Genomic DNA, 12,208 nt, shown 5'->3' with positions numbered 1-12,208 from the left:
CGGTGGACGTCTCCCACTGAGCCACCGCCGCCGAAATAAATACTGTAGTTACATAAAAACTTAGTGACTTGAAGCTTTATTCAGACAATGCGGAACGTTCCTCTGATTACGCACCAAGGAACGCACCTGAACCACTCTTCATGTTAGATTCACCGTCTCCATGGCAACAGGAGCGTGGCAGGAACTCGTTTTGGTTGTGTTCTGCAGTGTCTTTGTGGGTCAAACTAAAACGTTATTGCTGAACTGTTTACGTGATTTCATGGCTATTGCACAATAAAGATAAAAACCGATAGACAGCAGCCAAACATGTGCCGATGGTGTTTTTTCCGAGGTTGCCTGAACGCAGCGTGCGGTCATTGACAGTAAACGGGCTCAGGTACTTTCCACAGAGGCGGAAGTTGCTGTGGAAGAGTTGTCGTGTTTTGGTTCTGCTTCAGACCTCGGACTGCCGACGTCCTTCCGATGGCTCTGACGGTCCCGGTCCCGGTCCCGGTCCCGGTCCTGGTCCCGGTCCTGGTCCTGATGTGGGTCTCCGGGTCGAGCACCGTCAGGATTTTATCCTGGCCGCCTCTCAGCTGTTCCCAGGAGGTGAGACACGAGTTGATTTTTGAACAGGCAGCGAGCCAGACTGCCTTTAATGATAGTCGATGGCAGTGATCGTGTAGATATAGATCACCGCTGTGATTCTGTACTTTTATGAACACTCAGCTGCGTCGAAGGCTTCCTGTGACGTCATCATTCCGCCCGGCACGGTGTTTTCTTACTACTCTTGTTCGAGTCCTTCCTAACCGAGTCCTTTTGTCTCTGTCTCCTGCTGCAGGGTTTGGTGTGTGCGGTAAACACCAGTGAGTAACGTCCTCGCTGTCTGTCTCTCTGTGTGTCCCTGCGACGCGACGCGTCCGGGGTGTGGCCCGCCAAGCTGGGAAAGGCTTGCGTTGCTGCATATAAATGTCTAATCTCAGAACATTAATATTTGTATTACAAGGTCCTAAAAAACTCAAAGGCATCAAAACTATAAACGGGAAAATTATTATTTATTTTTCTTTGACTGCACGAATCTTGGCTTAAATAAATCTCTGCTGCTTTTCCTTAGTGGAGGTTGCTGAGCTGTCTGACCGTAAACGTTGGACTTGTGTGTGTGTGTGTGTGTGTGTACTGTATGTATAAATATATATATATATATACATGAGGGGTCGTCAACTTACGACCACATTTGGTTCCGAGGGTTTTGTCGTGTCCTGACTTGGTCGTGTTAAATTACCGTAAGTATATTATGCTGCGTCATGATTCTACAAACGAGGAGTAGAAAGAGACGTTGTCCTCTCGGGAGACATCGTGGGTGGGACGGCAGAAACTGTCGTGCACTCGATTTGCTCGCTCGCTTTCTGGTGCGTGGACAGTCGATGGCTTGATGTCCAGTGTGTCTCTAGGTAACTGCGTGGACAGTCGATGGCTTGATGTCCAGTGTGTCTATGTGTGTGTCTCTAGGTAACTGCGTGGACAGTCGATGGCTCGATATCAACAAGTACACCCCCAGCAGTCCAGAGGCTCTCCGGGCTTCTGTGGACACCCGGCATGACGAGAGAGGACGCCTGCAGCCTGTCCTGGTTGCCAGCTGGCAGATAAAGGATGACGGTGAGCCAGTCTGTCCTGTTGCACTAAAGTCCCACGAGACTTTAAAGAAGTAAAGCAGGACGTGTCCTCTGCGCTCCTCTCCTCAGGCAGCATCAGCTACCTGAACGCTACTGAGCTTCATGTTCTGGTCGTGTCCACCAACCAGCATTTGTGTGTTCGATATTCGTTCAAGGACAAATTCCAGACCATGAGGAGTCCATCGGGGGACAAGGTTAGTGGCTAATAGCTGCTCTAGCAGGGTGTCCCATGATTTAGGAGCTCAGCGGTCCACATCGCTCATCAATGATGAGCTCCAAGCTCGTTTGACCCTTTTGTACCACGGTGTCCATGCTGCGATTTTGTATTAGAACACACAACAACAGGCAGCCGAGATGGAGGCAGACGCTCCTTAATACCTATTAATTGTATTCCCTGACCGACGTGTTTGCGTTTGTGTTGTGTTGTTTGTGTTTGCGTTTGTGTTGTGTTGTGTTTGCGTTTGTGTTGTGTTGTGTTGTGTTGTTTGTGTTTGCCTTTGTGTTTGTGTTGTGTTTGTGTTGTGTTTGCGTTTGTGTTGTGTTTGCCTTTGTGTTTGTGTTGCGTTTGCGTTTGCAGTGGTCGTTCTCTGCCGCCATGGTCGTGCTGGACCCGGGTCAGATGTACCAGGTCTCTGTCTTCAACATCCCCAAACCAGAGTTGGGCCACAGCAGCTATGATGTCAGCATTGATGTCACTGTTGCTGGTGAGTTGAAATGGTGTGTGTGTGTGTGTGTGTGTGTGTGTGTGTGTCCCTCTTTATTCACGGCTTTGCTCCCTCGAGTCCCAGCCCAGTCGAGTCGCTTGCTTCCTCGCCTGATGTTGATGAGCCTCTCTTGATTCTGGCTGATGCAGGTTGTGAAGACGTCACGATGCTGCGGACCCAGTTCTGCATCGAGAGGGGTGAGTCCTCTGCGTGTAGACTGTGCGAGTTCTCTGCGTGCAGACTGTGCGAGTTCTCTGCGTGTAGACTGTGCGAGTCCTCTGCGTGTAGACTGTGCGAGTTCTCTGCGTGCAGACTGTGCGAGTTCTCTGCGTGTAGACTGTGCGAGTCCTCCGTGTGCAGACTGTGCGAGTCCTCCGCGTGCAGACTGTGCGAGTCCTCCGCGGGCAGACTGTGCGAGTCCTCCGCGTGTAGACTGTGCGAGTCCTCCGCGTGTAGACTGTGCGAGTCCTCCGCGGGCAGACTGTGCGAGTCTTCCGTGTGAAGACTGTGCGAGTCCTCCGCGTGCAGACTGTGCGAGTCCTCCGTGTGCAGACTGTGCGAGTCCTCCGCGTGAAGCCTGTGCGAGTCCTCCGCGTGCAGACTGTGCGAGTCCTCCGCGTGCAGACTGTGCGAGTCCTCCGCGTGCAGACTGCGCGAGTCCTCCGCGTGCAGACTGCGCGAGTCCTCCGCGTGAAGCCCGTGCGAGTCCTCCGCGTGCAGACTGTGCGAGTCCTCCGTGTGCAGACTGTGCGAGTCCTCCGCGTGTAGACTGTGCGAGTCCTCCGCGTGAAGCCTGTGCGAGTCCTCCGCGTGCAGACTGTGCGAGTCCTCCGCGTGTAGACTGTGCGAGTCCTCCGCGTGTAGACTGTGCGAGTCCTCCGCGTGTAGACTGTGCGAGTCCTCCGTGGGCAGACTGTGCGAGTCCTCCGCGGGCAGACTGTGCGAGTCTTCCGTGTGAAGACTGTGCGAGTCATGTGACCGTGTCTAACTGCGTCTGCTGTCTGCAGGAAGTCTGTGGCAGCCTGCAGTCAGCCTGGCTCAGGTCAGCGCAGCCGCTGGAGGATCGGCGCTGGCCGTTGGCTTCCGTCCGGACCGGCTGTGCGAGGAGTACATCGTTATCGTCACATGCGTCGCCATCCAACAAGTGAACCGTGCACGCAAGGTGAGGCTCGAGCACGTCTGTGGATTAGAGATTAGGTCATCTTTAATCTGATCAAATTGGTGAGTATTGTTTGTGGTACTTTGGGCTTTGTACAACATCCTGTGTTTTCAGAATGAGAATACTTTAATAATCCCAGAGGGAAATTCTTTCAGCAGCAATCCTCCACTCAACAAAGACACAGGATCATTACCAGGATGTACACAGTAATGTATAAAGACACAAGAATATGTAAAAATACTTAACAGTAATAGATAAAGACACAAGAATATATAAAAATACTTAACAGTAATAGATAAAGACACAAGAATATATAAAAATACTTAACAGTAGTAGATAGACACAAGAATATATAAAAATACTTAACAGTAATATATAAAGACACAAGAATATATTCAAATACTTAATAATAGAAGGTTACGCATGGTGTTTCTACACGCTGCCTCCAACAACCGTTCTCTCAAAGCGTTTTAATTCTCTGAACTTGTTTGCCGTCGTACTTGAATGATAAATATGAAGTTGTTTCTTCTCCAGGCCAATCAGACGACCCTCAGCGTCATATTCAACCTTGAGCAATGGCCCAGATCCTGCTGCCAGTTTGACGTTGAGGCAAGTCTGCTGAAATCAATTCTGCTGAGTCATGTTTGACTTTAGCCTCAGTGCTTCTGAAGGCCTCTGATCGTCTTCCTGTTCTTGGCTGCAGATCAAACCTCTTTTCCCAGAATGTGGCCAGGACTGCACCCGCCGAAGGTCAACACTGGACATCTGCCCCGGTATGTGTGTGTGTGTGTGTGTGTGTGTGTGTGTCAGGGGTCGGCAACCTGAGACACGGGTGCCATGATTGGGGGTGGGGGGGTGTGGCACTTTGCTGAGTGTCATGCGTTAAGATCTGTCCTGTCAATCGGTGAACCGTGTTTCGATGCCCGCAGTGACCCCGACGGACGCCCCGGACGCCCCGGACGCCCCTGTGAGCACGTTTCTCATCGTGGGGGGGCTGTTTCTGTGTGGAGTGACGGCAGTTATCGTGTACGTCTGTCGGAAGCCAGGTCAGTGACTCGCTCGACGGACGCACGTTTCGTCTCGACCGCTGCTCGCCCGTTTCGATGGAAGCTTCGATTTCGCCACCCTCTCAGGTAGACCCGGCGTCTCCGCGGCGCCCGGAGGACGCGAGGAAACGAGGCAGCGGCCGCTCAGGCAGACTCCCACGGTGCTGGTCATCTACTCGCAGGACCACCACCTCTACAGGGACATCGTCCTGAAGCTCTGCGCCTTCCTCCAGCTCCAGTGTGGCATCAAGGTGCTGGTGGACTTGCTGGACTCCACGTCGGTGGGCGTGGTGGGTCGCCTCCGATGGCTCGAGTGGCAACGGCAGCAGCTTAAAAACCCCTCTGACAAGATCCTGGTCCTGTGCTCACGAGGCGTCCAGGCGAAATGGCGGGCCATGTGCGGTCGGGGTCGGGTGACGCTGAGGGAAGACGTCCTGTCCCCGACCGATGACATGCTCACTCCCTTTCTCAACCTCTTCCTGCCAGATCTCCAGCAGGCCGGCACGCTGGGCAAGTACATGGTGGCCTACTTCGATGACATCAGCGGCGAGCAGGCCGTGCCGTCGGTCTTTGACATTGCGGTTAAATACAAGCTGATGAAGCACTTTGAAGAGCTCTACTTCCGCGTCCTAGACGTGGAGAAGTATCAGCCAGGTCAGGTCAACCACGTCGAGGGGATCGGTGGAGACGAGTATTTTGACTGTCCCTCGGGTGCGGCCCTGAGAGACGCCATCGAAACCTTCCGGGTCTACCAGGTGGAAAACCCGGATTGGTTCGAGAAGGAGTGCGTGGACGATGAGGAGGAGGAGGTCGGGACGGAGGCCGATTGTCTCATAGAGCAGCTGCAGATCCCGCCGGTCCTAGAGTGCGTCCCTCTGATCAGGGAAGGGCCTCCCGTCTACGTCCACGAGGTGGAAGTCAACAGCGCCAACAGCGTTTTCATCCTGACACCTGAGCTCAACGCCGAGCGCCAGCTGCCATCAGTGGCAGAACTCACACCGGTAGTGAACCCCGAGCGCAGGCGTGAGGGTCGCGACCCCAGTCTAGAATCCGTCCTCGTCCTCGAGCCTCTCATGGTGGACAGGCCAGCACGGAGACAGAGCCGGCTCTCTGAGGAAGAAGCATTCCGTCAAACCCCTGCCGAGGACGACGAAGACGCGTCCCTCCCGCCCGTGAGCCGACTCGCTCCTTCAGAGCCGAGAATCTCACGTCTGCAGAATCGCCCGGACCCCGACCGTCCAGGATGTTCGTCCGCCGGCGAGCAAAGCGGCTCTTACCCTCCACCTGCGATCAGCCAGGATCGGCCCCCTGCGCTGGAGGACCTGGAGCCCGCTGAAAAGGCTCCGAGCAACGATCAGGGCTACATGTCTAAGATGTCCTCCCAGAACGACGAGCCCCACAAGGAGGACCCGCTGCTGGCTCTGAGGAGGCTGCAGGAGCAGCTGCTGCACAGGAATCTGATACACGGCACGGCTCCGGAAGGAAACTGACTCTTAATTCTTCTTGGAATCGGTGAAATCTATAAACTCTTCTTGGCGCTGGTTCTAAATCCAGTTTGAGGACGGAAGCTCGAATGCAGTTCAGATGCTAACATTTCCGTCATCGTGGCCCCGTGTGATGTAATCATTGTACGACACGTTCCTTACGTTTATTTCATTTGTCAAACGCCGTGTTGCGTCTTACACCTACAGTACATTGGATTACATCGGTCCAGATTTACAGCACACAACGGTACAGGTACAAGTCCGATCCGCGACGGCCTGAGGAGACCGGCGGGGACAGAAAAGACGTTTCAAGCCGTGTAGCACAGAGAGAGAACTGTCCTTAGCCACGTCCACCATGAAACGATGCCTTAAGACACTGGATTTACATCAATATAAGCTCAGTAGTTATTCCCGAAGATCCTCTTTCTGAGGCGGCGGTTCTGGTTCTGGATCTAGCACCATAGCTTTTGAAGAAACAACACATTTGTTAGCACACCTCTGATTCCTCACTGTTGGCCTATATTTTGGGGTCTGTTGCAGGCTGCATGGAACTTTCAAAGATCCCCTATTTTTTACGTGTTCTGGATCAGAGTATCTGGAATGCCGCCAGGCTCTGGATCAGTCTTTGATACCTTGCAGACCCTCTTGCGAACTTGTCTTTAATTTATTTTTTACCGAGCACCCGGGCCATTTATTGTTGAAAACAGCCCCATCGCTAAAAGATAAAGAATCCTCTAAGAAACAAGAACCTGTTCAGCCTGCTCATTGGCCACACCCCGACAAAGATCCATGGCAATCATTCAATGCTTGCTGAATAGTGTAGTAGCAGTAGCAGTAGCATTAGTAGTAGCAGCAGTAGTAGTACTAGTAGTAGTATTAGCAGCAGCAGCAGCAGTAATAGTAGCAGTAGTAGTAGTAGCCTTAGCGGTAGTGGTAGTAGCAGTACTCGTAGTAGTAGCAGAATCAGTAGTAGTAGTAGCAGCAGCAGTAGTAGCAGCAGTAGTAGTAGTACAGTAGTATTAGTAGCAGTAGCAGTAGTAGCAGGAAAATGGGTGAAAAGCTTTATATCCATTATATCTTTTTAAAATAAATCCCAAATCTGTACCAAAATATACCCCCCCCCCCCCCCCCACACACACACACACACACACAATCATGATTATGGACATCCATCAAGGCGGAAAGAGACCAAAGTGGGACGCGTCCTCCTTGCTCTCGGGTCTCCGTGGAAACCCTGGACGTTGTATTTCCATCTGATCACCTGACTTCTATTGAATTCGATGAAAGGGAAAAACAGGTTTGGGTTGGGCTTTTCAAAATGACTAGAACCCGACTCCACTTCCCGTCTCAGTCTGGAGCACGCCCCCTGCTGGGTGACAAAGGAGTGCTGGTTTTACAGGTCAAACAATCAGAAAAGAGAGAGGGGAGAGGGGGGGGGACCAGCAGTCCGTAAAGATAAAAGCCTGGTCCAATCTACTGTCGGCACCAAACAGGAACCGGCAGCGTCACTTCACTCTGAAATGTGAACCAGTCCAGCTGCGTCTGTCCTCTGTCCAAACGCCGATCATATGTCCCGCTGAGGTCCAGTGCACCCGGACTCCGGGACAGACGAGGCCGTCCACGTGCCTCAGGAGGCTGTGAGACCCAGTCCTGTTCTGTTCTGTTTGGCTCGGGAGCACCATTACAATAAAGGTTGAACGTTTGAATCCAGGGCTGCTCTGGATTACAGCGGCTAACTGTGACGTCATCGCCGGCGGTCAGAAAGGTGAGGAGCTTCTCATCAGTCTGATCTTTAAATTGATCTGAGAGCTGTGCCCCCCCCTCCCCCCCCGGGCTCTAGGACCGGGCCACGGCCAGGCTGTTCACGTACCCGTGCGGACACATGTCGTTCTCGGACACGCAGTGGGAGAACTGGGCCGGCTTGCTGGTCCGCCCCCGCAGCCCCCGCAGCGCCACGCACCGCTCCAGCAGCTCCAGGAGGCCACACAGCAGGAAAAAAACGTTTTTGAACATGAACACCGACACCGGGCTTCCGTAGACGAACACCTGGAAGCACCGGACCACCAGCAGGGGCGCGTCGACCAGCAGGCCCGTGCAGAAGCGGGCCCACGGCCACCAGCGCGGCTCCGACGCCGTCAGCTCGTACAGCCAGACCACCGGCACCGCCAGGGCCGCGAAGTACACGGACATCACGGCGTACCTCAGGGAGGCGGCGGGGACGCCGCCGCCGAGCAGCAGCTCCAGCAGCGTGAAGCTGTCCAGCAGGTCCACGCAGCTCCCCAGGAAGCAGCCCTGGGCGCGGTGCCGCGCCGCGCCGCGTGGATCCTCCACGACGGCGTTGACCAGGCAGAAGAGAAGCGCCGCCGACAGCGCCACGGCGACCCTGAAGCCCGTCGCCCCGCACGGCACCGCGTGCGCGATCCGCTCCAGGATGGACGTCTCCACCACCAGCGCCACCTTCTGGGTGCAGGCGATGACGTAGACGAGCCAGGCCAGGTAGGCGTAGGTGAACTCCCCGAGGCTCCACGCGGACACGGCGCCCTTCCGGTGGAAGCCGCAGGCGCGCTCCCGCTTGTTGCGCGCGTTCTTCGCGAAGAAGACGCCCCAGCCGGAGATCACCACCAGGTCCGTGGCGATCCACGCGCACCAGGACAGGTCGGTGAAGGCGATGAGGTAGAAGTCCAGGACGCCGCCCTGGAGGATGAGGAGGAGGAAGCACAGCGCCTTGTAGAGCAGGCTCCGCTTTGATGTGTGCGCCGGCAGCGGGCCGGTGCGGGCGAGCTCCGGTGACGTCATGGTGGAGGCGGCGGAGGGGACCAGAGGCTGCACGCTGCCGCGCGTCGGGCTGCCGCGCGTCGGGCTGCCCCTCCTCCCGATCAGCTGTCCGGCTTCCGGTGAAGAGGCGGGTGAGTCTGGGCGACGGTTCGCTTCGGGTCGGAGACGCTGGTCCTTCACATTGTCCTTCACGTTGTCCTTCACGTTGTCCTTCACATTGTCCCCGTCGGTTCGTGAGATCATTGTATTCGTGCGCTCTAGTCCCCGATGCGCTTAAAGATGGAGGCAAACAGACATGCGCACAAGACTCCAGCTGCTGATGTCAATAACAGACCCCCCCCCCCCAAAACACTGTCTGAGACGTCAGCGATACGATTACTTCAGTACCACTACTAGTACTAGTACTAAATGGATGCGCTGAAGGAGCTTTTAGCGACATCCCAGCATTGACTTGAACACAGAGCAGATGCAGCAGCTGGGGAACAGCTGGATGGGAGGAGCTCAGAATAAAGAGCTCAGAGAACAGCTGGATGGGAGAGGAGCTCAGAATAAAGAGCTCAAAGAACAGCTGGATGGGAGAGGAGCTCAGAATAAAGAGCTCAAAGAACAGCTGGATGGGAGAGGAGCCCAAAGAACAGCTGGATGGGGGGGCGCAGTGGTTAAGAGGGTCGTCCTATGATCGAGAGGTTGGCGGGTCGATTCCCGGGGGACGCATGCGCACCCGGCGACCAGCAGCAGACTACAGTTAGAAAGTGGAACTGCTGTAAACCAAATCTACAGGAGCTCAGGATAAAGAGCTCAAAGGGATTTAAAACAAAGCGACTCAAAACGTTTAGTAGACGATCCGACATCTATGTCTTCAGCTGGACTCGGGAGACTAGAGGTAATCTCAGTATCCCCCCCCCCCTGCCCCCACACACACACAATGCTTTTCCTAAATCGTCTTTCTGAGTCATGCGGCTTGAAACTAGTGAATGAAGAACTCCAGAAACGGTCGTCTCGTCCTCCGACACACGAAAGCACTCGGGACAGGGAACGATGGTAAACTTTAATGTCGGGTTAAGATGGAACATAGAAAACACACATTTTAATACAAATATATGAATTCCAGCGGAGCAGCCATCAGGAGTCTGGACGAGGGAACAGGAGGACTCTGATCAGTACGAGCTGCTTCCAGGAATGACCGTGTGGGGGGGGGGTTATAGAAGTCAATAGAAGTGCTGGGGGCGCACCATCGACTGAATGCCGTTTTAATACGCTTCCTGTGTTTCAAGGACCACAAAGACGATCCCAGACCAGTGCGTCCGGACTGGGAGCGTCGGCGCCGAGACGAGGGACGGCAGCGCCGAGGACGGAGAGGAGCCGGAATATTCAGTGTTTCAACGGTGGAAAGAGCAAAAACACGACAGCAAAGGGTACGCAGTCGTGGTTCTATACAGATTAAGAACGGCAGGCAACTTATACCGACACTAGAGGGCGCCACACCACACTTCTCGAGTTCCAAATTGTTGGCGGGAGGCCGAGGCTAGCTGTTTATCATGCTAACTGCAGTAAATGTCTCTGCTATAAGGAGACAACACAAACAATCACTCGTCCATCCAGTCACGGCGGGGAAGGAGCGCTTGTGACGTTCAAATGTGACACCATGAGGGAAACAAGCGCACATCTACGGGGCGAGAACGTTCCTCAGCACAAGGTAATAACGTATTCCACTTCAGAACAATCATGGCTACGAGCCGCTTTAATAAAGAAAACAGAGAAGATCCGGCCTTCAAAACCCCCCCCCCCCCCCCAAGAGTAAAATCTTACAGCAAGTCAGCGCGAGTCCTTAGAGGCTAACGCGAAGCGCTAACGACCGCCAGGAGACGAACGAGTCAAACCCACGAACAAACGCGACGCTGTTCATTAGCGATATTTGACGAAAAGTTGGTTTTGTTAAATCTTATATCGACTTTTGTTACTTTATAATTATACCTCTTTACAGGAACCGCACGAGACTCACGAGGATCGACGTCTAGAGGACGTGGAGCAACGAGCGCGCCGCTTGTTGCGCCGTTTTTTTTTTTTTCTTTCAGAAGTTCATTTATTAATGGCCTGCCACAAAACAGGGGTTGGGTGGGAGGGGGGGGGAAGCTACTGTCACCTTCACAAGACAGTCCATTCTGGGTTCTAATATACACGTTTTAGGGTTGGGGGGGGGGGGGGGGGGCTTGTGGCGGGTGGGACTGCTATAGGTAAATTTCATAGAGATCGTCCAGTTCCTCGTGAAACAAGTCCCACTCGTCCTCCGAATCCGTCACCTCGTCGTCGGTTCCCGCGGCCAGCAGCATCAGGAGCATCTCGCTGAGCTCAAACGTCACCATCTCCTCGTCGTCGATGTCGAAGGAGTCTGTGCTCTCCTGCTCGTCGAAGATGTCCCACAGCGGCGTCCTCCTCGAGTTCTGGTGGAGAGACGGACAAAAAAACAAACAAACACATCAGCCGTTTTTCATTTCCGTAGTTTACCAAAATCAGACCCTCACGGTCTCCGAATGATGCGGAACGATCCGCTCCGGGGGGGAGGGGGGGGGGCCCTGAACCGTTACCCTGTTCCTGCTGGACCCGGTCTGCCTGCGCGGGGGCTGAGCCTCCTCCAGCCGTCCATCGGGAAAGGCATGCTTATAAAAGCAATTGGAGCCAAAGGGGCACGTTCCACGGCCCTCGTCAAAGTACCGGCACGGCTTGTTCCTGAAGACAAACGGAGAAGCCATGAGACCTCAGCAGAGCGCCACAGCCCGCTCCGTCTCGGAGCGCGGCCCCGCCCACTGGCGGCCGTTCAGTCACGCCCCCTCACCGCATGCCGTCCTTGTATTTCTGAATGAGCTTCTGCTTGTCGTCCTTGTCCTCTACCCAGTACTCACTCGGGATGACGAAGTTGGATGTTATTCGACACTCTGGGCAAGACCTGGAGATAAGTGGGGGGGGAAAAAGAACAAAGGAAAGCATTGACGCAAGAGTCGGCCACGCCTAAATAGCGCCCAGTGACCCTGAGTGACCCAAGTGCTGATTCAAAGCACCTCTAATAGATTTAGATTACATTTTCACGACCGGTTTGTCGGATCAACACCAAGAAAAAAAGACGAGCAAATCTTTGCTAACTTCCGAGATAATTCTACACAAATACGAAATGGCAAATAATTGTTCGCTAATCCGGCGACAGTCGTCTACGACGCCGTGACCCACCGAGCAAACGGCAGAAATGACTTCCTGACTCTTAACTTGAAAAGGGACTCACTTGATGATCTTGCTCTCGAACTGCTTGGCGCTTCTCCACTTGCGGATGCACTTCAGACAGTAGCAGTGGCTGCAGTTGGACAGAATGCCGAAGCGCCGCTCGCTCGGGTTGGCC

General features: G+C 54.1%; 3 protein-coding genes across 3 annotated transcripts; 1 reads left to right on the top strand and 2 right to left on the bottom strand.

The window, feature by feature from the left end:
- Positions 1-420: 420 nt before the first annotated feature.
- Positions 421-6,785, top strand: LOC137917251 (interleukin-17 receptor A-like). Its single transcript, XM_068760069.1, has 11 exons — positions 421-588; positions 821-845; positions 1,489-1,635; positions 1,722-1,846; positions 2,230-2,356; positions 2,506-2,553; positions 3,364-3,518; positions 4,050-4,124; positions 4,219-4,288; positions 4,445-4,561; positions 4,649-6,785. Exons 1-11 carry the CDS (start codon positions 463-465, stop codon positions 6,049-6,051), a joined length of 2,418 nt encoding a protein of 805 aa, XP_068616170.1. The 5' UTR covers positions 421-462; the 3' UTR covers positions 6,052-6,785.
- A 1,096-nt stretch (positions 6,786-7,881) lies between these two features.
- Positions 7,882-9,063, bottom strand: LOC137917250 (transmembrane protein 121B-like). The gene has a single exon (XM_068760068.1). The coding sequence runs from the start codon at positions 9,061-9,063 to the stop codon at positions 7,882-7,884; it is 1,182 nt and encodes a 393-aa protein (XP_068616169.1).
- A 1,535-nt stretch (positions 9,064-10,598) lies between these two features.
- LOC137917252 (probable E3 ubiquitin-protein ligase makorin-1) lies at positions 10,599-12,204 on the bottom strand (the record flags this gene model as incomplete). Its single annotated transcript, XM_068760070.1, has 4 exons — positions 10,599-11,261; positions 11,406-11,547; positions 11,654-11,764; positions 12,095-12,204. Coding segments are annotated over 4 exons (576 nt in total), but the record flags the coding sequence as incomplete, so codon positions are not given.
- Positions 12,205-12,208: the final 4 nt, after the last annotated feature.

This window comes from Brachionichthys hirsutus, unplaced genomic scaffold (assembly GCF_040956055.1).
Source record: "Brachionichthys hirsutus isolate HB-005 unplaced genomic scaffold, CSIRO-AGI_Bhir_v1 contig_1154, whole genome shotgun sequence".
In the NCBI taxonomy this organism is placed as follows: Eukaryota; Metazoa; Chordata; class Actinopteri; order Lophiiformes; family Brachionichthyidae; genus Brachionichthys; species Brachionichthys hirsutus.
Note: the sequence above shows the minus strand (reverse complement) of the source record. Positions and strands in the feature narration are given on the sequence as shown.